Source organism: Notolepis coatsorum (assembly GCF_963971535.1).
Source record: "Notolepis coatsorum genome assembly, chromosome: 2".
Lineage (NCBI taxonomy): Eukaryota > Metazoa > Chordata > Actinopteri > Aulopiformes > Paralepididae > Notolepis > Notolepis coatsorum.
This window is the reverse complement of record NC_140166.1, coordinates 42407053-42433087: the sequence shown is the minus strand read 5'-3', so window position 1 is coordinate 42433087 and position 26035 is coordinate 42407053. Positions and strand designations below refer to the sequence as shown.

Sequence of the window (26035 nt, the reverse complement as noted above, 5' to 3'; positions counted from 1 at the left end):
AAACATGGCAAATAACGGAAAACTCCCATACCTACTAGTGAAGTACAACAGTGTGCAAACACAGCAGCAAGATTTTTGAGCTGTTGTAACAAGAAAGGACATCCAACGGAATATAACCACCATAAAGACTGTCAACCACACAAATATTCCTGCACTATCCGCACCGTACTGATCTGTTTGATTGTTTTGTTTGTTTTAACACTGGCTTTGGCAATGTAAACATATGTATATATATGAGTGAGAGAGAGAGAGAGAGAGAGAGAGAGAGAGAGAGAGACAGTGATAAAGAAAGCAAGAGTGAGCGAGTGAGCGAACGAGAGAGAGAGAGAGAGAGAGAGAGAGAAACCACAGGAATACACTATCCCACAGTCAAGGGGATTGCTCTGTTATTATGGATCTCCATTCCCTTCAAATATATTTGAAAGGTAAACCACCTGGAAACCCCCAGACATTAGCCTCTCCTTTGATAACCACCTCCTGATATTTACATTTACATTTAGTCATTTAGCTGACGCTTTTATCCAAGTTCTGTACGACAAGTCATCAGGAAGGGCACAACTCTATCAGCTGAGTAACAATGTTCATCAAAGTGTTGAGTGCTACAGTGTAGGTTAGTTTATTAGGACAAGTGCATGACAGTAAGGTTAGTTAGGGTTCGATTTTAAAATGTAATTTTTTTTATTTCAGATAATGGTTGAAGAAGTGCGTCTTTAGTCGACGGCGAAAGATTGGACGGGTTTCAGCTGTCCTAACTGGGGTGGGTAGTCAGGTAGATCATTCCACCATTGTGGGGCAAGGACTGAGAAAAGGCAGGTTCTCTTTGATGACCCTCCCGGAGCTTGGATAGGAGTGTGTCTGAGGCGGCCAGAAGATGCAGAGCGTAGGGGTCTTGAGGGTGTGTAGTTAGAGACAATTGACTGCAGGTAGGCGGGAGCGGTTCCCTTTGCCGCACGGTATGCCAGGTCGAGGGCCTTGAAGCGGATTCGTGCAGCAATGGGGAGCCAGTGCAGGTCCCTAAGAAGTGGGGTGACATGGGCTGACTTCGGTAGGTTTGAGATCAGGCGGGCCGCTGCATTCTGAATGAGTTGAAGAAGAGGCTTGGTGGCAGTGGCCGGGAGATATAACATGTTTACATTATTCTCCTTTGATAGTCACCTCCTGATATAACATGTTTTTACATTACTCTCCTTTGATAATTACCTCCTGATATAACATGTTTACATTATTCTCCTTTGATAGTCACCTCCTGATATAACATGTTTACATTATTCTCCTTTGATAGTCACCTCCTGATATAACATGTTTACATTATTCTCCTTTGATAGTCACCTCCTGATATAACATGATTACATTATTCTCCTTTGATAGTCACCTCCTGATATAACATGTTTACATTATTCTCCTTTGATAGTCACCTCCTGATATAACATGTTTACATTATTCTCCTTTGATAGTCACCTCCTGATATAACATGTTTACATTATTCTCCTTTGATAATTACCTCCTGATATAACATGTTTACATTATTCTCCTTTGATAGTCACCTCCTGATATAACATGTTTACATTATTCTCCTTTGATAGCCACCTCCTGATATAACATGTTTACATTATTCTCCTTTGATAATTACCTCCTGATATAACATGTTTACATTATTCTCCTTTGATAGTCACCTCCTGATATAACATGTTTACATTATTCTCCTTTGATAATTACCTCCTGATATAACATGTTTACATTATTCTCCTTTGATAGTCACCTCCTGATATAACATGTTTACATTATTCTACGTTGATAGTCACCTCCTGATATAACATGTTTACATTATTCTCCTTTGATAGCCACCTCCTGATATAACATGTTTACATTATTCTCCTTTGATAGCCACCTCCTGATATAACATGTTTACATTATTGTTGTGAAGGATCAGATTAAACCGAATATATATATTTATTTATGGATATATATTGAATAGTATTTGTATATCGTTTGATATCCCTTGTATATTCCTTGTACATATACACGGAATATTCCTTTAGTCTACTATAGCCCATAATAGTTCATTCTCTTATTGGACAAGGACCTGGCGCCAGGAGACAGGCCCCTTGGAGCCAAGTTCAATGGTACCGACGAAACATGTCCCTACTAGCCCCGGCTCTGCGCAGGAATACGGCTACCGAAAAGAGAGTGGCACTATTTGTTCACCGTGCATATAAATATGGCGCAAGAAATGTAGAAGTCCTCTTATCCCTTCGTCTTCTACCCAACTAAGTAACAGAACGTGAAGCCTCACCCCACGATACCGCGTGCGGTGTAGTATGGCCTGTTTGGCCTTAGAATAGCATTGAGACCTCGTGCGAATTAATAGCTGAATTGCCAGAGTTTGGCACCGTATTTCTATTAAGTAATAATAGTCTATTATGTATGGTGCATCGTGCGGTTAGAGTTCTAAAGTGAGCAGCACCCCCATCGCTTCCTCGTGTTATCTAGAGTCTTAATCAGGTTGGGCAGACCACACGTGGTGCTTTCATCCGAGGAGTTCTAGGCGAGGACCGAGTGGACCTGTACATTGGATTACCTACCCGACGACTGCTGAGCCCTATGCGGCATGGAATATATATTTGCTTTGGTACTTTGATTTGTGGAGCGGATAATCGCCAACACCGGTGAGTGTTGGATTTACCCCGAAAGGAGTCAAGGTGAGACGGCGCTCAGACCAGACTGAGGTCGCCTCGCTTCTTCTTCACTGTGGAGCTACAGCTACAGCTACAGCCTACAAGAGAGCCAAGGTGTATTCATCTGTGGATCAAGATTCTACTGCACTGTCTTCTGTACGTGAAGTCTCCCTAGACATCGTTGACCAGACGGGATACTGCCGACGGCTCTCCTACCCCCCCTACCGGCTTACGACCGGGAGGACCCTTACAGTATATCCAGCTATAATCATTAAGTGTGCCATCGTTATAATTCCCTAAGAGCCAGGTTGTATACTTGCTTCCTGCGTAACCAGAGATTGGACATTCAGTGTTGATTTGCCTACGAGTACTCATTTGCCTTACAAGTGCATTCAAATCATAAATGTAATGGTGAATATTATATGTACCTTTTGCTATATATTAAATATTTGATTATTACCTTTGTGTGGACCTGGTTTCATGGTGGGAAAGTGTTCATCATATTTAGATATCGTGTACTGTATGGCCAGTAGTTAAAGTACATAAAGCGGTAGTGGTTTAATGATACCATACTTATCAATACAGTCAGGGAATTGTACCCCTCAGTTACAATTGGTCCTTCGAGCCGGAGGGTAATTAGTGTAATATTAATATAGTGGTATTAATATTGAAATGGCCTATGATGAACACTCCACGAAACGGTCCTCCTAAAGTAGAACGCCCGCAGCGTAGACGACAGCCACCTCAGTACTTAGAGGATTACGCTGCCAGTATACTACCTAGCCTTCTACAAACGGTAAACGCGGTAAAAGTAGAAAGGAAAATTATGTCCGACACTATCAACCAGGATACCCCGACCACAGAGGCCCTAGTGGGTTCTAATGTAACTGACCAAGCTCACGGTGGGGACCAGGAGGGAACTGACACGACTTTACCCCCCGCCAAGACCGAAGAAGTAGTCCCCCAAGAGCTCCGGGAGGAAGACAACCCTTCAGAGATGGAACTCTGCACGGAACAAGATGAGGAGAGCGCCGAGGAGATAGAACTCCAGGACTCCCCGCAGGGGAACGCATCCCCAACGGGTACTGCCAGGAGCGGCTCACCTCAACAAGCGTCTTCCCCCAGCGAGGCGGAGAGGATGCTGTCACAGGCGTTCCTCGCCACCCTGACAGCCTCTACCGAACGCGATCGACTTCAGGGTGAACGCGATCGACTTCAGGGTGAACGCGATCGACTCCAAACACAGCAACGGAGCGAAGAAGAGCACATACGTCTGGAGCTGAGACGCCTTCAGACGGAAGAGAATATGGCAAGAGACCGGGCCGACACCCAGCACGCCGCTGACGGTGCCCAAAGAGAAGCAGAGCGCGACATCGCTCTCATCCGAGCGCGACAGACTACAAGCCGAGCGCGACAGACTACAAGCCGAGCGCGACAGACTACAAGCGCAGCTAATGGAGCAGCTGATCACCAGGGCAACACCCCCTCCCTCCACAAGGGGTTCCAGGGCCTCGTCAAGACACGTGTCAAGGGCACCCTCCCCTGACCGAGCAGGCGACCTTGAACTCGACCACCAGAGAGAGTCTACACCCCCTTCCGAACTCCTTCCCCGACCGGTCCAAGTGAGACCCAGCTACAAGGAAGGAACGGCGGACACCGCGGAGAGGCTAAATAGACGACTACAGGATCTAGAAGACCTGGCAGAGGAAGAAGAGGGAGAAGAGGAGAGTCAAGCCCGACAGCAGCACATTACTCCACAGGACCAGGAGGTCCAGTACAGCCCAGGCTATACCCCCGCGGCTCTGCGCTACAGACCCCTGACTCGATTCACGGGTGAGCATGACGCACGACCAGTCCCGAGGAATAGCACCTGGACCAGCGGGCCATGGTACCCTGCCAGTACCAGCCCACCGAGAGGCGTAAGAGGAGACTCGCCCAGGAGGCCTCTCTTCCAACGCTCACCGATGTGCCAGCCATCCACGGCGTCATACATTGGCACACCGACGTTTCCAGACTTCACCCATGAGAACCGAGCACAGTACACGGAGCTACGGATGTGCTTAGAGACAATGATGGTGGATGTAGCTGATGAACGCCACAAGTATGCGATCCTATTGAAGCACCTGAAAGTGCCCAGAGCGCACAACATAGCGCTGGCCTATGCCACGTCTACTACCCCATACACAGCGGCTCTAGCAGCACTAGACCAGAGATATGGACGTATATGGGATTACGTAATACAAGAGATAAGGCATATTGACCGCCTACCCCCAGCAACAGACAATCGCTCACTAGACGACCTGTCTATCAAAGTACAATCCCTGGTAGGGATGCTGGGGGCGCAACGAGAAAAGGGTATGCACGAACTATACGCAAACTCGAACGTCGAGAGGATTTTAGAGAAGCTGCCGCCCGCCCGACAGGAGCGCTTCAGGCGGCAAAGAGACCACCGTGATCCTAACGGTCCCGAGCCATCCCTCCTAGACCTAGCCGACTTCCTGGCGAGAGAAGTCAGCAGCCTACGGCTGGATACGTTCGTGCGGAGCACACCAAGCTCCAGAGAGGGACCTAGGAGAGTAAACGATGGCCGAAGATCGGTGACTGTCATGCACCAATCTGAATCAGTACCGAGCAGCAAGAACCACAGTACCCCCTCGATGAAAGAGAAGTGGAAGATGGTGTGCCCGTACTGCGAGAAGGAACACTGGTTGTCACAATGTGACCAGTTCAAGAAGATGACCGCTGAAGAAGTGAGTCACTGGATAAAGTCCAACAGGCGCCGTTACCGATGTGCGCGCAGTCACATGGCAGCCGAGTGCCGCCTCAAGAAGAGGTGTAGTCGGTGTGACGGAGCCCATCTAGATGTCCTACACGACAGTAACAAAAGAAAGCCTGCACCATCCAGCAGCACAAAGGCAAGTGTTATGTACATTGACCCCGCTAGCAGCAGCGGCGCCCAGGTGCTCTTAAAGGTGGTCCGTGTAACACTGAGTTACCAAGATAAGGTCATGGACACTTACGCCGTCCTTGATGATGGGTCAGAGAAGACCCTTCTCCTCGCGTCCGCTGCGGCCCAGCTGGGGCTGCGGGGGAGCGAGAACCAGATGACGATTCGGACAATAAGAAGAGATCTAAAGACGATAAAGGGCGAGAATGTCTCCTTCACTATCGCAGCAAGCGGGCAGCCAGAGAGACGGTACAGGATTACTAATGCTTTCACCAGCCAAGAAATAGGACTATCGCAGTACACCTACCCCATCGCCAAGCTGATGGATAAATATGTGCACCTGCGTCAACTCCCTATCCCGCTCATAGACGGCGCCACCCCGACCCTGCTGATAGGCTCCGACCATGCAGACCTCATAGTCCCGATAGACCGGGTCCATACAGGACCCCGAGGTTGCCCTGCAGCAGTCGAGACCCGCCTAGGATGGACATTACAAGGCCCCCTCGCCAAGTCTCTTAACCGAACAGCAGCCACTAGCTGCCTCCACTCCAGAGCGACAGAAGGAGACACCACACTCCTGCAGCATGTCGAGAGGCTATGGACACTAGAGACAATGCCCTTTAAGAACGAAAAGAAAGACATTCGTTCTAAGGAAGATATCTACGCTATAGCCCTCCTCGAGCACGGGACAAAGAGAGTCAACGTCAATGGAGTGATGAGATACGCAACTCCACTCCTGAGGCGAGAGGGAATGCCCACCTTTCACGCCACAAAGGAAGCGACGGAGCGGTATCTATTGAACACAGAGCGGCGCCTAGCCAAAGACCCCGCTCAAGAAGCTGTGTACTGCGCTGAGATTAACAAACTAATCACAGCGGGACACATAAAGAAAATTGACTGGCGACGTCGTGCGCTGCTCCGCGCCTCCCTGATCAAAGACGGCTTTGATCTCCGGCAGCGGGCCAGCAGCGACCCCCCAGTATTGCGCAGCCTCTCCCCAGATGATAAGGCAGCGAGCAGCGACACCTGGATGGCGACCATCCCAGGAGAAGCCCAAGAAATGACACTAGGACTAGTCTGGCGCTTCAAAACAGACTCGCTCCATTATAGACACAAACCCCTGACCAAGGAGCAGGGAAGGTCGACGGCAATACCGACCACCAGACGGAGTGTATACAGAACACTCGCCAGACAATATGACCCGTTGGGATGTATTCTACCTTACACCACCAGGGCAAAGATGATTGTAAGAGCGCTATGGGACAAAGACCAGGGCTGGGACGATCCCATACCCGAACACCTTGCATCCACATGGAGAGAGTGGGAGACGGAACTCCGCTCACTCCCAGGTGTTAATATACGCCGCAGCTACTTCCCACCCACAGTGAGGCCAGAGACATGCAAGATCGACCTGCACGTATTCAGCGACGCCTCCGAAGTAGCCTACGGTTCGGTGGCTTACTTGAGTGCCCGAGAGGAGGGAGGAGAAATACATACTGCTTTCATCCTGGCTCGCTCAAGAATAGCCCCACGAAAGCAACAATCTATCCCGCGTCTAGAGCTCTGCGCAGCCCTAGCAGGAGCGCAGCTCGCCACGTTAATCCAACGTGAACTCACCATCCCGGTGCAAAGAACAATCTTGTGGTCAGACTCCACGACCGTACTCACATGGATCCGGTCTGATTCGTGCAGATACAAGGTCTTCGTGGGAGTCAGAGTCACCGAGATTCAAGAGTTAACAGAAGTAACCAGCTGGAGGTATGTGGACACCAAACACAACCCAGCTGACGTCATCACCCGGGGAATGTCCCTGGATGACCTCACCCGTCACAACCTCTACAGTGACGGGCCAGAGTTCCTCAAGCTCCCGGAAGAAGAGTGGCCTACACCCACCCCACGGGAGGCGAGTAAAGAGGAGGCAGAGAACAAGAAACCTATGTTCTGTGGGTTGACACACACACTCGTCCCCACAGACCCCGATCTAGACGATTGCCTCACCCTAGAGAGTGCGCAGCTAAAGACATTTCTGTGGCACCACCCAGAGGTTCAGCCCACAACTGACATTTCAGCAGCTGACTACGAAGAAGCAGAACTTCTTCTACTACAACGAGCCCAGAGAGACTCGTTCCCCGATGAGCTAGCCTGTCTACAGGGAGCAAAGCCCGTCCCATCAGACAGCAGACTGCTCCACCTAGCCCCCGAGAGCGACGCCCATAGTCTCATCAGAGTGGGTGGTCGTCTGCGGAGAGCCCCAGACTTACCGGATGACGTCAAGTACCCGATAGTCTTGAACAGCCGACACAAGGTCACAGAGCTGATCATAAAGAAATACGACGAGGATGTGCACCACGCAGGGGCAGAGAGAGTCTTCGCGGAGATCGGACGTCGTTGTTGGATGCTGCGGGGGGGAGGAGCAGTGCGGCGCTTCCAGCGAGCCTGTCTAGACTGCCGTGGGTGGCGCGCGCAGCCCAGTATACCCCGGATGGCTGACCTACCTCCCTGTCGCCTCCGACTCGGCGACAGGCCTTTTCACTCCACCGGTGTGGACTGTTTCGGCCCGCTGTGTATGAGGAGAGGAGGAGGAGCCGAGAAGCGGTGGGGTATTGTATTCAAATGCATGACCACCAGAGCGATACATATCGAACTCCTCCCAACCATGAGCACAGACTCATTCCTTATGGCCTTCCGAAGATTCGCATCACGGAAAGGAAAACCGTCTACATTGTTGTCTGATCACGGGACAAACTTCAAAGGCGGAGAAAGAGAGCTGAGAGAGAGCTTCCAAGCTATGGGCCCAGAACTTAAGACCCACCTCGCTCCATCCCAGATTGACTTCCAGTTTAATCCCCCGAACGCACCTCACTTCGGTGGAACCTGGGAACGAGAAGTACGTTCCATAAAGACAGCCCTGTACGCCGTGCTTGGGGCCCAGACCGTGGCGGAAGAAGTCCTAATGACAGTCCTCACGGAGATCGAGGGAGTATTGAACTCAAAGCCCCTCGGTTACGTCTCAAGTGATGTAGCAGATGTCGACCCAGTCACCCCCAACACACTCTTGATGGGGCGGCTGGACCCCGCGCTACCCCAGACAATGTACAGGCCTGAAGAAGCGAACGGCCGAAGAATGTGGAGGTACAGTCAAGTACTGGCTGACAAGTTTTGGAACAGCTTCCTACTCCACTACCTACCGTCTCTACAGACCCGCCAGAAGTGGGTAAAAGAGAGAGACAATTTGACAGAAGGAACAGTCGTCATGATTATCGACCAGTCACTACCCAGAGCTATGTGGCCGGCTGGCCGCGTAAGCAAAGTGATCACCGGTGCCGATGGAAAGGTCCGAGCAGCTGAAGTGCTCGTCCAAGGGACGGACTTACACCCGACCCGTGGCGAGGCTAATAGAACTGCCAAGGCTCCCCGATACTATCGATGATGACCATGACCCCATGACTTTGTGAGTTGACTGACCCTTACAGCGGACATTGAGTAGTGGACAGTGCGGTTAATCTGTCTCTGCTTAGCTAATTAGGTGGGACTAATTAGGGGGCGGCTGTTGTGAAGGATCAGATTAAACCGAATATATATATTTATTTATGGATATATATTGAATAGTATTTGTATATCGTTTGATATCCCTTGTATATTCCTTGTACATATACACGGAATATTCCTTTAGTCTACTATAGCCCATAATAGTTCATTCTCTTATTGGACAAGGACCTGGCGCCAGGAGACAGGCCCCTTGGAGCCAAGTTCAATGGTACCGACGAAACATGTCCCTACTAGCCCCGGCTCTGCGCAGGAATACGGCTACCGAAAAGAGAGTGGCACTATTTGTTCACCGTGCATATAAATATGGCGCAAGAAATGTAGAAGTCCTCTTATCCCTTCGTCTTCTACCCAACTAAGTAACAGAACGTGAAGCCTCACCCCACGATACCGCGTGCGGTGTAGTATGGCCTGTTTGGCCTTAGAATAGCATTGAGACCTCGTGCGAATTAATAGCTGAATTGCCAGAGTTTGGCACCGTATTTCTATTAAGTAATAATAGTCTATTATGTATGGTGCATCGTGCGGTTAGAGTTCTAAAGTGAGCAGCACCCCCATCGCTTCCTCGTGTTATCTAGAGTCTTAACCAGGTTGGGCAGACCACACGTGGTGCTTTCATCCGAGGAGTTCTAGGCGAGGACCGAGTGGACCTGTACATTGGATTACCTACCCGACGACTGCTGAGCCCTATGCGGCATGGAATATATATTTGCTTTGGTACTTTGATTTGTGGAGCGGATAATCGCCAACACCGGTGAGTGTTGGATTTACCCCGAAAGGAGTCAAGGTGAGACGGCGCTCAGACCAGACTGAGGTCGCCTCGCTTCTTCTTCACTGTGGAGCTACAGCTACAGCTACAGCCTACAAGAGAGCCAAGGTGTATTCATCTGTGGATCAAGATTCTACTGCACTGTCTTCTGTACGTGAAGTCTCCCTAGACATCGTTGACCAGACGGGATACTGCCGACGGCTCTCCTACCCCCCCTACCGGCTTACGACCGGGAGGACCCTTACAGTATATCCAGCTATAATCATTAAGTGTGCCATCGTTATAATTCCCTAAGAGCCAGGTTGTATACTTGCTTCCTGCGTAACCAGAGATTGGACATTCAGTGTTGATTTGCCTACGAGTACTCATTTGCCTTACAAGTGCATTCAAATCATAAATGTAATGGTGAATATTATATGTACCTTTTGCTATATATTAAATATTTGATTATTACCTTTGTGTGGACCTGGTTTCATGGTGGGAAAGTGTTCATCATATTTAGATATCGTGTACTGTATGGCCAGTAGTTAAAGTACATAAAGCGGTAGTGGTTTAATGATACCATACTTATCAATACAGTCAGGGAATTGTACCCCTCAGTTACAATTATTATGTTTACATTATTCATTATTCATGTTTACATATTGATTGTTGGATCGGGGGGGGGGATCACAATCGGTTGTGCCTCACGAGGACAGTATTAACAGAGAAGGATGTAGCTTGCATGCCTTGGGTGTCTCTTGTGGAACTTGTTACAACTGCATCTATTAAAGCCCCACACAGTATCGATGTCTGTTGTGTGTATGTGCACGTGTGCAAGCATACACACACACGTGTATGTGAGTTGGTACGTTTGTGTGCTCGAGCGTGAGTATGTACAGTATATGCACACACAAACTACACGAGGCAGGACTTAGCCACAGGCAGCTCTCTCTCTGGATCCACATCACTTCCCCCAAGAAACCAGCGGGGACCTTTCATTATGACTTAAAATGCTTTTAGTAGTGCCTCTATAATATTTATAGTTATATATTTACCTCTTATGGATTTGAACCCGACAACCAATTTCCTCAACATTATAAAGAATTTATTATAAATGGGGGTTTTGGAGACACTATTTTACTCATTGATTGTGTATCTAATGAGAATTATTTAGATGATGTAGATATTGCGTTCCTTCATATTGCAAAGTCGATCTTGACTGGCCTTGCTTCGTTTGTCCAAGGGAATTGATGGTTATGATTGGAGGATCAAGAAGAGAGGATGGGCTTGAGATTGAGGTTAATACATCGTTAAGCTGGTAGTGCAAAACCATACACCACATGGCACCGTAGCAATTACCACTCCTTTATGGGGAGGGAAAGTGGTTCCTAAAGACAGGTGCTTCTCATTTACAAGCACATTAAAGACGCCACCTGCGCACGGAGCAGCGCTCAACAGGTTTTTACTGAATACAGACAGGCCACGGCCGCGGTGAGTGTGTTAAAAAGGCACATGTTATGATGGATCCTGCTGCGTTTGACAGGGCCAGCAGCTGACTGATACTGAATACACCTCACAAGATGAAAGCTTGTATAACTTCCACCAAGGCTCTGTGTGTGTGTGTGTGTGTGTGTGTGTGTGTGTGTGTGTGTGTGTGTGTGTGTGTGTGTGTGTGTGTGTCAAGTCAAGTCAAGTCAAGAGTTTTAATTGTCACGGCATACAGGTATACAATGAAATGCGGGTGGTCTTGCCCGCAACGATGTGCAATACAGTGGTACATATAATAGAATCAAAAGAAGAAAACAACATTGTGCAGTAACAGGTAACAGGTAACATGGAGTGACATCTCGGTATCTGTACATAGTTATTTACAGAGCATATGGGACATGCTAGTTAGCTTTGGTAGTGCAATACACTGTTCCTGTTATTCTAATTTAAAGTGTCCTTTCCTTTGGCCATAAGTGTGCGTGTGTGCGACATGAGTGTGTGCCCGCTCATGTTAAAGTGTTAAGTGGCTGCTCGTGTGTGAGCGTGCACAGTGTGCGTGTCGTGTGTGTGTTCATGTGTGCTTGTGTGTGGACAGTTCAATGTTCTGAGCACTCAATGTTCATTGTTCATGGCTCTGATGGCCTGGGGGAAGAAGCTGAGCCTAAGCCGCTCTGTCCTAGTAGCTGGGGTTCGCAGGCGTCTGCCTGACCTCAGCAGCTGAAACAGGCTGTTATTGGGGTGGTGAGGGTCTTTCATTATCCTGCAGGCTCTGGATTTGCACCTCTTGTTGTATAGAACCTGCAGGGGGGGTAGTGCAATACCCGTGGTACGCTCGGCTGAGCGCACCACTCTCTGTAGGGCCTTCTTGTCCTGTGCCGTGCTGTTTCCATACCAGGCAGTGATGTTTCCGGTCAGGATGCTCTCTACAGCTCCTGAGTAGAAGGACTGGAGTATCTTTCCCGATACTCTGAACTTCCTTAACTGTCTCAGGTGGTAGAGGCGCTGTTTCGCCTTCTTTACTACTGTGTCTATGTGTGTTGACCATGTCAGGTCCTCTGAGATGTGGACCCCCAGGTACTTAAAGTGTGTGTGTGTGTGTGTGTGTGTGTGTGTGTGTGTGTGTGTGTGTGTGTGTGTGTGTGTGTGTGTGTGTGTGTGTGTGTTTATATGTGTGTGTGTGTGTGTGTGTGTGTGCGTGTGTGTGAGGCCTGTAAGTCAAGCACAGCCTGGGGCTTGGGTAGTGATTTTACCAGGGTGTCGGAGGGAGATAATAGGATGAGGAGAAACTGGCGATGGGGGAGGGGGTTGGGGGGCTTGAATGTTGTGGAAGAAGATGTGCATATTCCCAAGAGGGAAAAAGAAGCCGTAATCATGCACATTTTTCTCACTCTCACTCACTCTCATTCACATTCACAGTCTCGTTCTCTCTCTCTCTCTCTCTCTCTCTCACACACACACCTGGAAATTGGTATTTTCAATTCAGAGAAAGGAGCACATCCCATTGAGTTGCAGGAGAACACTTAGGTTAAACGTGAGATAATGTTGCACATTGCTTAGTTTAGTTTAATAGTCTTAGGGGCAAATTCACAAAGAATGGATTGCGCCCGCTAATAGCACCCTTAACTGATTTGCGCCCGCTATTTGCTCTGTCTGAATAATAATAATAATAATAATAATAATAATAATAATAATCTTTATTTATATAGCACCTTTCATACATAGAATGCAGCTCAAAGTGCTTAACTCAATCAGTGCCAAGCCAACCAATCAGTGATCAGACAATTGGATTATTCTTTTTGGGGTACCTCCTAGTGAAGGTAAGGACTAAATGATATCAATCCTGCTTTGATCCAACCATGATTTCACATCGATTGCAACGTGTGTGTGCAACGTTACTCCACAACGTATGCCGTTGGTGACGATCAAAGCATCAAAAAACTACCCCCCCTTTCATGCATTTATGATGAAACATAATACCTATTATATACATTTGATTTGGAAATAGTAGCGTGTCCAGGCGAGAAACGCCAACGCTTTTAGTGAAATTCACGTATTGCTGCATATCGTCGTTTTCTGGGATTAGACAGGATCACTCTAAAACTATACTTATATTCACCGCGGTATAACACGCAAATGTATGGATGAAAAAATTAATTCTTTTTCACATATTGAACGACAGATAGTTGATGTCAAATGGGCCATAGTATTGTATCCATAGCTATAATATAGAATATAGTTATAGCCCTGCAAACACAGCCACTTATTCCTATCTCTTAGAGCGTTGGCGTGGTAGGAACAAAATATGCTCAAGTCCGTGGCGTCCAATGAGTTAACAGAGCAAAACTTTTTTTTAACAAAATTTGACAATAAAGCAAAAATAAACTAAAGAACAGAAAAGCAGGAGTTTAAAACCAAAAAAAAAATATATATATAGCAAAACATGATCCTTTTCCCGCCAATAACGTCGTACAACGGGTTTCAAGTTCATGCGAATTCTGCCAATAACGGTGTACGACGTGATTCTGATCATAATTTCATATTTTCACATGGTATTCATATTCCACTCACGGAGCCTTGTCAGATGCTGATGGACTCAGCACAACTCTGCAACACTTCAATACTGCCACCTGGTGGCTGATCAGCGAGTTGCCAAACCGGAAATGCCTGTTGCAGCTCGGTCCGTCCCCTAATTCCGTCCGGCCACTCGTTTTAGCGTCCCGGGACTCAATACACACACCGTGGATATGGATCTTTGCCATAACTCAATAATCTACATGATTTGGGCGTGTATTAGTAATATACAAACCGGAAATGGATCGCCTAGATCCCCACCACATAACTGGGATCTGTTTGCTCCACTCTCATCGCCCAACGGTACGAAGTTTCAGCGTTTTTGTTTATCATTTTCGATACAAACTGCTCTGATCAATATATCACCCATACTACATGAAGCATCTAACGACTATCACGGAATTATAAACGACCCCCCCCCCCCCCCCCCCCTCCGTTCACCCGCGCATGATCAGTCATAACCCTTAGTTAGGACCATGTACAGTTGACATTTTTTATATAGCGTCGATCGGTATTAAACTGCATTTGATGATCTAATATATGCATCTGTGCCTATATCTCACGTTCTGGGAAATACTGCAGAAAACGATAAAAACATATTTATACTCTAGACGGTATTTTCGTATGAATGTGTGAATGAAAAAGTAAAACGTTCCTACATCCTGAACGATAGGTAATCGATGTTGAATGGGCCATAGTAATGTCAATTTAGCAATACAATTTAAAAAGTTATAGCCCTGCAAAGAAGGTGAACATCTCCATAGACTTACAGTACTGGCAGAGAATGGTATAAGATGATCAAAGTGGTGGCAGGGAATGGGTTAAGAAAATAGCTAAAAAGCATGACAACAGGGATTTTAAAATCAGCTAAAAGCAAGAGTATAAAAATAGGTCTTGAGCTGTGCTTTAAAGCTATCCACAGAGGCTGCCTGTTTTATATGTAGTGGGAGATTATTCCAAGCCGACGACCCATAGAAAACTGGAGTAATATGTTCCCTCATCTTAGTTCGAATTAAAATTCTGGCTGCCGCATTTTGGACAAGTTGTAATCTGTCAGTTGTTTTATTTGGCAGGCCAGAAAAAAGTGCATTACAATAATCAAGCCGAGAGAAAACAAAAGCGTGGATCAGCGTTTCATCCAGGGACAGATTCATGCAATATTTCTAAGATGAAAGAAGGCAATCTTCATAACATGATTAATGTGTGTATTGAAATTCAATTCAGAATCAATAATAACCCCCAGGTTCTTTACTGCAGTGTTATCTTCTACATTCAGGTTACCCAGTCTACTTATTATCGATTATCTCTGCTCACTAGACCCCACTATGAGAACTTCTGTCTTATCCTCATTTAGATTGAGAAAATTCTCACTCATCCAGCATTTAATGCTGGTCAAACAGGTCAACAGCGGGTCTAGAGCACAGGGCTCGTCTGGAGCTACGGAGAGGTATAGCTGGGTATCATCAGCATATAAATGGAAGTTAACACTGTGATTAGTAATAAGTCCACCCAGTGGCAGTATATACAGGGAGAACAATAAAGGGCCAAGAATGGAGCCCTGTGGGATACCAGAACAGATGTCGTGTTTGTCAGAATCATAATCCGCTAGATTGACAGAGTAGCTTCTGCCTGTTAAGTAGGAATAAAACCAGGACAAGGCTGTGCCTGACAGACCTATCCAGTACACGAGACGGTGCATTAAAATTAAAATCTAGGAGTAGGAGAACGGATACCTCTTTATTGTCCACAGACACCCTAAGGTCATTGAATACCTTTACAAGTGCTGTCTCAGTGCTATGGCCCCTCCTGAAGCCAGATTGGAATTTGTTATGGACCTTATTTTTCTGTAAAAACAAAACACATCCAGTTGATGAAAGATAGTCTTTTCTAAGACCTTTCCCAGAAAAGGGAGATTAGAGATAGGTCTATAATTACTCAACACAGAGGGATCAAGGTTGTGTTTCTTTAGTAAGGGCCTAACTACAGCCGTTTTTAGTGAGTCTGGAAAGACGCCTGATTGGAGAGAGTTGTTTACTATTTTAAGGATATCTCCAATCACACTGTCTAAAACCTCTTTGAGGAAGGGGGTGGGAATAGCATCCAATGAACAGGAGGATGATGACATTTGCGATATGGTTTTGCGGAGTTCCTCTTCATCAATTGCACAGAATGATGTTAGACTTCCCCTGGAGTGATTTACACTGTTGCATATAGCATCATCTCCCTCTCCGGCCACACTTCTTCCCACTCCTCAGTCACATAGGGGGTCCCCCAAGATCCGGACCCATCACACTCTCCATCAATGATTCTACCATCACCCCCTCTCCCCTAGTCCGCAACCTTGGTGTCATCCTGTCATCCACCCTCTCATTTGACCCCCATGTCCGCTCCATTGTTAAAACCTCTTACTTCCACCTCCGCAACATTGCCAAAATTCGTCACTGCCTCTCCCCCCCGCCGCTGAATCCCTCATACACGCTTTCATCTCCTCCCGCCTCGACTATTGCAACTCCCTCCGCACTGGCATCACCTTCCACTCCCTCCATAAACTGCAGATGGTCCAGAACTCAGCTGCCCGCCTCCTCACTAACACCCGGACCCGTGAACACATCACTCCTGTCCTCCACTCTCTACACTGGCTCCCGATCAAGGAACGCATCAACTTCAAAACACTACTCCTCACCTTCAAAGCCCTCCATAGCCTGGCCCCCTCCTACCTGACTGACCTCCTTCTCCCCTACTGCCCCACCCGTTCCCTCCGGTCCTCCTCCACTGCCTCCCTCACTGTCCTGTAGGGCTGACCCCTATTAGTCAACTAATCGGTCGAAAGGAGCCGTAGTCGACTGGCCAACCTCTTAGTCGAATATAATAAAAAAAAAATATATATATATTTCAATTTATTTTTATATATATTTTTTTATCATTCTTTCCAAAAGAAAAGAGGCCTAGAAGCGTGGCTAACGCTAATGGCACGCATACCAGAGGCTAACTGCCTAAGAAAACAGGCACAGAGGCACTGAAAGAGGATTTCACCCATCTAATGAACACACTAGACTAGACAAATATCAAGATGTATCCATCAGTGGACCAATTGCATGCTTTTGCAGAGGACAAGAAGCCTTCAGTCGACTTCTTCAGACATTTAAGGGGCTATGTACTGCTATTCCTAGCACTATTTGGGCAACTTTACACAATTCCTGTTAGTCTATTGAAGACATCTGTAAGGTTTTTTTCAAAAAAAATTCATTGTTTTATATTTCTAATCAAGTACTCAAAACCATCATTTTCCAGCTTCAAGATTTCAGGCTGTTATGGCCTGGCTCCGCCCATAAGCACTTTGAGTGACAGTCAGCCCACACAGTCTGCTACTGGTAGATCAGGGTCCCCCATTTTCAATTCATCATATGACACACACGACATACAGATAGACAGTACTGCTACATCTATACATTTATGACATACCAGATTTTCAAATACAGTACTGTTTGTGATACTAAAAAAATCCAGAAAAAGAGTGTATATACATTTGACATAGAAACTGTGCATTGGAGGAGGTTGGGTAGGTGGGGTGGGGCTGTACATTGGAGGTGGGGGGGGGGGGGGGGTTGGGTAGGGGGGGGACACTGTACATTGGAATACTGACATACATTTGACATAGAAACTGTACATTGGAGGAGGTTGGGTAGGTGGGGTGGGGTTGGGTGGGGCTGTACATTGGAGGTGGGGGGGGGGGTACATTGGAATACTGACAAAGCCATGCTTGGACTGAGAGAGATAGAGAGATAGGGGGGGTGGGAGAGAGAGAGAGAGAGATAGAGAGAGAGAGCGAAACCCGACACCTTTGCACACACTGGAGAGTAGGAGGGAGAGAGAGAGAGAGAGAGAGAGGGGGGGGGGGGTGGGAGAGAGAGAGAGAGAGAAACCCGACACCTCTGCAGTGTGCCACGCAGCAAGTGTCCCCCCCCCCCCCCCCCCCCCCCCAAGTGCCCCCTCTCTCTCCATCTCTCTCTCCCTCCAGAGCGCACGGGCCCCACTCCGCCTCGCAGCATTGAGGAAGTGGCTTCTTCCACTCGCTGTCTAGTCTAGGTAGAATGGGGGCGGGCATTAGCTCCAACCACAGAGCCAATCGCATCACCCAGCGGCCGTATGACGTATATCAGCCGTTCAAATCAAAATGGCCTGATTTACTGGAGGAGGAAAGGGGCTGAGCTCAATCAGAGCAATCCGCCAATATGGTATTTAGACACTAAAACACATTGATACGAACTCCTATTACTATAATACAATGCTAGAGACTGAAAAATGACATTTATAGTACATAGCCCCTTTAAGCACCCCCCACAGCCCAAATGGAATGATAAAAAAAATATATATATATATATATATATATATTTTTTTTTTGTCGACCAATAGTCGACTAACGGCAAATTTTGGCCAATCATAGTCGACCATCCAAATCCTTAGTCGGGGACAGCCCTACTGTCCTGTCATCCAAGCTGAAAAACGTTGGTGATCGGGCCTTCTCACGCACTGCACCTCGACTCTGGAACTCCCTCCCTCAAATCATCAGAGACTCCCCCACACTCTCCACCTTCAAATCCCGCCTCAAAACCCACCTGTTCGCCCTTGCCTTCAACCTTCCCCAACCTTAACCCCCCCCCCCCCCTCCAACCTGTTGTGATCTTTGTTACAGTGGCTTTATGTTTTCTGTGTATCATGCTGTTCTCCCTGTTCCCCCGTGGTCTTATGTTCCTTTTGTTTCTTTGTTTCTCTGTTTTCCCACCTAATGTCAGCAACTTCGGGTTCCTGAGATTGAAGCGCTTTATAAATGCAATGAATTATTATTATTATTATTACCACTAGGAGGAAGGCCCTATTCACTGAAGATATTGCACGGATGATATACTAGCACAAACACGCCCATACGGTGTGCAATTTGCTCCCGATATCTGTCAGCGCAGTTGGCTTGCAGAGTGCAATTTGCTCCGGATTGCTCCAGTTGGCTCACGGAGCAGCACCTGAGTGCAATTTGCTCCTGATATGGTCAAATAGTATAAATACTGCCCATGCAACAGTATGCATGTCCTAGGACAATGACAGCCAGAAAACAGAAGCTTCAAATTATTATTATTATTATTATTATTATTATTATTATTATTATTATTATTATTATTATTATTATTTATTATTATTATTATTATTATTATTATTATTATTATTATTATTATTATTACTGTAGCTCTTCTAGTCCTTGGGCCAAACACTTTTTTGGTACCAATTGGGTGGGCAAATTCTAGATTTTCTTTATTCCTATACTGTACATCCCTAGATTGTGTTTTGATATGATAGACATTTTGGTTTTGTAGCTTAGTGGTAAAAAAATAACGGGTTTTTGCTAAATAAGTCTCCTGCCATATTTTGCTCCCCTTCATAGATTCTCTCGTAGGTCAGGTTGTGTGGGTACTAGAGTTGTTATGCACCTGATGCTCTTGAACACGTAGGGATAAAACCCTAGTCGATCGGACCTTCCTACGCTGAGCTATGTTAACTTTCGCGCACCTACCCCCTACAGGTGAATGCCTCATTGTTTTCCGGAGATATTATGTGGTAGGTGTGCGAAGGTTATTATAGCTCAGCGTAAGGTCAGATCTACTCTACGTGTTCAGGAGACTCCGGTGCATAGAAACGTGATCATGGTCATGTCTCTAATACCCCCACAACCGACCTACGAGCAAATCTATGAAGGGGAGCAAAATATGGCAGGAGACTTATTTTGCAAAAACTCCAAAACCAAAATGTCTAAAACACAATCTAGGGGTGAATAGACATTTAAAAAATCACATCTAGAATTTGCCCACCCAGATGGTACCAAATTGTCCAATTTGGTTTGTCATGTCATCGTAAAAGAAATTAGTTTTGAGCAGACCTGTCCAGACCTAACCTTTTGGCCGAAGTTAGGCACTGTGTGTGCCAGTGAAAATAATTTCAGATTTAGGAATATTTTTTGCGTGAGAAATGAAGTTGTATTTAATGTTTAGTTAAGAGAATAGAACCCGCATCCTCATATACTCCAGAATACACTTTTCATTGACCGTGTTTCCAGCGTCTACTCCTCATGGAGTGTGCAGGTTCTATTTTCTCCCATCCCAATTTCGTATTGCCAATTGTCCCCTCCCCTGTCTTGAACGTTGCTAGACTATGCCTCCCACTGGTCGGTTGTAGTGAGGATAGAAGCCTTGCATCACGTGTCCTCTCCGGTACACGAAGAGGCAGCCTGTCGCATCTTTTCACCAGACAGCGTGGACTCTCAGTGGCGAGGAGTAACGCGTGGGAGGCGTTAGTGTTGCATTGGAAGCAGTGTGCAGTGTTCTCAACTTTTAAATTGTCACATAATCATTTTTCCAGCGCACGCACACGCACACACACACACACACACACACACACACACACACACACACACACACACACACACACACACACACACACACACACACACACACACACACACACACACACACACACACACACACACACACACACACACACACACACACACACACACACACACACACACACACACACACACACACACACACACACACACACACACACACACACACACACACCTCGGGGGAAGACTCCAGGGTCCATGAAGGTAGCCATGCTGAAGTTGGCCAAAACAAAGAGGAAGACCACGCCATTGTAGAGAGGCACAGCGGGCGAGATAGCCTTGGTCAACCAGGGGCACCTGGTGAGAGAGATAGAGAAAGAAAGAGAGGGAAAGATTAGGATCCTTCATTTACGTATTATGTGTGATTTAAAATACAGATATCGATATCATGGTTTAAACTGGATTATACCATGATATTATTGAAGTACATGGCGAGATACATGACTTAAACTTAAACTCAAAATGACTCATGACACTTATCTTTGTAAGGGTGGCAAAATAATGATATTTAGCTGAGGCAGGAACACAGTGAGTCAAGCATAAATGAGTGGATCATTTGGATCATTTGAGGCAACACTGTGAAACAACCAACATCACATTTAGTAGAGCCCTCAGCAAACAAACGAGTGTCAGTGTTACTAATCGTAAATGTCAACTCTGCTCTGATCATTCCACCATCCCAAGTCTTTGTATCAGGATTCACTGCTTAAAACTGGCATCATCAATCCTAGTAATCCATCATCACCAAATAATGTTTAGTTTTCAAAGAATATTGCTTTAGAATTGACGCCGTTTTGATGTAGTGAACCCTGAAATATCTGAAAATACCTCTGAAACCAGGAGTATCTGTGCAGCATTGCTATTTCCAATCTGTAAAAAAACTGACTGAATGCGATGTAGCTTTTGTTTTAAAAGACAAAAATTATTTTAGTTTCTCTGTTGGAAAAAGGAGGACAGAGCAACTTCCTCAAAACCAACATCAGGATTAGAAAAAAAACATCTACATTTATTGCAAACAACATTATATTTGAAGACAGACTACCTTTGAATCAAGCAGACAAGAGTTTGGTGGGCTAGGCGGTAGGGCTGGGCGATATGGCCTAAATATGATATCACGATATTTTCTGACCTTTCGGCGATACACGATACACATCACGATGTTTTTCTTTTTTACCCCAAACAATTCATTATGAGGCTTACCAAGACAGTATTTGAGTTTGCAAGCTAACATTAAAGACAAAATAAAATACCCATGCATTTAGCATTTTTATATTAGATTTAGATTATTAGATTATATATTGCATATGAGATATTATATGATTTAGATATGAAATATGATGAATTGAAAATGGGGGACCCTGATGTAAACAAGACTAAAGTCTTTCTCTGGTCTGCATCCCCTTAACAATTGTATGTATTGAGCTGTACTGTACCCATTCTGCAATATGTTAAAGTTTTAAATCAATCAATCAATAAATAGCATTTTAGCATTTTTATGAAACTACTGTATATATGTATGTCTCTAAATGTTTTGATGAATTGAAAATGGAGGACCCTTATGTAAAAAAGCCGAAAGTCTTTTTCTGGTCTTCATCCTCCTGTACTGTATTGTACCCATTCTGCAACCTTTTAATACAGTTTTCATTCATTCATTCTGACGGAAACATAATCATTTTGATTGACAGTCGAGTCTGCCAATGACGTCACACCGCTTGCACCCGCCCTGCTATTCTTAGCACCAATCGGCAAGCGTTATTAGTTTTTGACTTCCTGAATGTCCCGTGTGCTGAACATCAACAAAGCTACTAACGTTAGCTCCCCGCGGCCGTCGAGTAGGAGACCAGTGCTTCACAGGATGACTAAATGAGGCATAATGATTTTACTACAACGAATGTTATAATAAAAGCCTTTCCATACATCTGTCTGATTGAAAACTTTATTAACAGACCGCGGAATGGGCATATCTCAGCACAGGCTGAGATATGAACGAGTAACGTGTGGACAGATTGACGCGACACAATCCTCTTGGGCAAAACATCACGATATCCACGATACGTTGAAAAAGTGTATCGTTAATGAACTGTACCCGATATTTATATAATATCGTCATATCGCCCAGCCCTACTAGGCGGCTATATATAAGACAATTTCAAATGTTGCTCTCTTTGAGTTGTAAAAGGTTTTGATACACCCAGCACATCCAGATGCATTTGGGTTTTATTATGATAACTGTGTCATCAGTTGGGGGGAAAAACTGCCGTTTCTGGAAGCAAAAGGATTGGACCTAAGATTGAACCCTGGGGTACCCCACAGGGTAATATTAGCAAACATGATGTACCTACTGTAACAAAACATTTTCAATTAGATAAGAGATTTGAACCAGTTTAGCACAGTACTAGTAGTGACACCAACTCAGTTTTGTAGACAGTAAAATTATATAGTCTACTCTACACGATGTCAAAAGAGCTGCGCTGAGATCAAGAAGGATTCAAATTGAGCATTTCTCTACATCTGCTAGATAAGACAAATATGTTCTTTCACTCGCTTTCTCTTTCACTCTCTCTATCTCTCTCACACACACATGGTATCTGCTTCTATGTGTAATGAGGAATCGTTCTGCATATAGCCTACAAGAAAATAGGCGACTGCTGCATAGCCCTTCCCCCACTCCCAGCCCCTACATGGCACCATAACCACCATTACACTATATTCTAATACTAACTCTTCACACACAAGATTTTCTTAATCCAATGTAAACTGAAATGACATGTCTTATGGTTATAGCATCACACATGATCAGTATCATCGTCAGCCGACTTCAGATACAGTAGGTCAGTCGATGAGCAACGACCCATGAGGGGTGGCTTGGCTAAACATGGGCCAGCAACATCAAGCTATATTACAATGCAGGCTAGCCAAGGCCTTTCCTGGAATAAGCCTCAGACTTTCAGGAAGACCAGGCAGGCAGGCAGACAGTTGGCTCTAGTTGTGTGTACTGCAATTAGGCATTGATACTCCAGTAATGTCCAACAGAGCCATTTTTAAAAGCGGACCTATTTATCTTGTCCTATGCCCTTTCTTTGGTAAGCACTTAAATACATAGTCCAACAATGTAAACACAAATCAGGAGAAGCACTGATATGGATACACTGGTATTGGATATGAAAACACGGTATTGGTATCAGAGAATCGCATCAGAAATTATAGGAAAAGAGAGACTAACCTATATTTTCAGACCCAGACACGTGACTAGCGAGATTACATTTACATTTAGTCATTTAGCTGACGCTTTTATCCAAAGCGACTTACAAGTTCTGTACGACAAGTCATTAGTAAGGGTACAACTCTATCAGCTGAGTAACAATGTTCATCAAAGTGTTGCGTGCTACAGTGTAGGTTAGTTTATTAGGACAAGTGCATGACAGTAAGGTTAGTTAGGGTTAGATCATTTTCTTTTAAGATGACTCTGAACCTGACCTTATCTCCTTCAACATTCAGCACTGTGAAATATTCAACTGTGAAGACACCTGAATTAGGCACGCAACAGAATCCCTATCGAAACCATTTCAACCCTATTCAGTGAGGTGGACTAAAATGTCAAGAAAGACACTGTGTAGCATCACTGCTGATGGTGAGTGTGGTCCGTGTTAATAATAACTATGTATAGACACACTGCTGGATAGATATATGGGTGAAAATGAGTGAGAGAGGCTTTATGAATTAATAAAGAGTCTCCCCCGACAAGGGACAGGGTTTTCGAAGAAGCACCCTTGTCGTATGTCCAGCTCGCTTGCCTGGAATAATGACTGGTGCGCGTACACACACACACACACACACACACACACACACACACACACACACACACACACACACACACACACACACACACACACACACACACACACACACACACACACACACACACACACACACACACACACACACACACACACACACACACACACACACACACACACACACACACACACACACACACACACACACACACACACACACACACACACACACACACACACACACACACACACACACACACACACACACACACACACACACACACACACACACACACACACACACACACACACAAGCATCTACTGCCTATTCTGACGTCACACAGTCAATTTCCTGGTATTATTGCCCCAAGATCATTTTCAATGCCTTCTCTTCCTGCAGCAATCCTTTATGCTTTGTTCAATAATTCAGACCGGTGGATGTGGAAAACTGGTGGGTGTGCTAACAAGCCTGGAGGTGGCCCGTTGCGAGAGAGCCACAGTTGATAACAGGGCTCTTTTTTTTTATAAAGGGTCTGCTTTGACCTGAAGATGTGGAGAAATTCAGGTCCAAAAGCTCACTCCTAATTAAGCTACACATCATCCCTTAGTTACAATGTCCTTGAGTCAGTGCCTCTGATGTAGGGCGAGAGAAGGCCCCGAGAGGAAAAGGCTAGCCTAACCCTTACCCTGCATTCCCCGCCACACTCCTTGCCTAATAGCATAATCCTCCCTGCAGATTACTTGCCTGAATTATACATGGAGCTCTAACCTGGAGCTCTATCGGCAGCACCTGTGAGATGACTCATCCTTTGACCCCGCTTTCTCACAGAGCGGCCCCTGCGACCACGGGGGACTGGGGAGGCCGAACCGGTGACCGTCTCCCGGCACTGTCCCGGAGCAAGACGCTAGAGCCATATGAAATCCGTTTTATTTTTTTCCAAATTCCATTTTATTTTTTTCCAAATTCCGTTTTTTCCGTTTTAATATTTCAGAATTCTGTATTTTGCTTTGTACGCTCATTTTACCATCAGAAATAGTGTCTAATAAGTGGGAATGAATAAATGTCCACAATTTAATAAGATATAACAGTCCATTTAATAGGGCTGTCTTAAATACTTCGAAGCTTTGTTCGATGGGCATGGGATTCGAATATGAAAATAAAATTTGATCATTAAAAAATATAAAAATATAAATGATATATATATATATTTTTTTGCAAAATCAACTCTGCCTCTCTTTGTTAATTACAACAAGCAATGCTGTTTGTTATTTAAGATGAGGTTGGACTCGGCACTGACAGATTTGTTTGGCATTGTGCTGCTTTTATAAAGCCTCAAATGACGGCTTACAATATTTCATGAAAGCAAAATGTTTTGTTTGTCTAAGATTTAAAAAGGTTTAAACTTTACAGCACTGACAAAGTTGAACAAAGTGCTGTACAAGTCCCACAACATAAAAAAAAAAAAAAAAAATCATTCGATTTTTTTTTTATTATACAGTTGATTCCATTTTTATTGCTCAATTCCGTGATTCCGTCCGCGATTCCGTGATCACGGATTTCATATGGCTCTACAAGACGCCCCCTCAAGCCATGGCTGGTTTCTTCCCCAGAGCCATCACCACCCTGAACTCTAACATGCACTAATAATTCTCCTCCGACACTGTGCAACAACCTACCCCTCAAGTGCAATATCCACAGTGTGCAATACCCACCCACTACCACTACCGTCTGACACTGTGATTGTCATTTGTGTATTGTTATTTTGTATATTTTTGTTATTTTGTATATTGTACAATATTGTAACATTG

The 26035-nt window shown here is 45.5% G+C and overlaps 1 protein-coding gene across 1 annotated transcript in view; it reads right to left on the bottom strand.

Moving 5' to 3' along the window:
* zdhhc8b (zDHHC palmitoyltransferase 8b) overlaps positions 1-26035 on the bottom strand; it is a gene marked incomplete at its 3' end in the record, with an annotated part of 161598 nt that overhangs the window by 23316 nt on the left and 112247 nt on the right. The window contains 1 exon segment of the mRNA XM_084338031.1: positions 20605-20726. Within this exon segment, the coding sequence (XP_084194157.1) occupies positions 20605-20726 (122 nt within the window).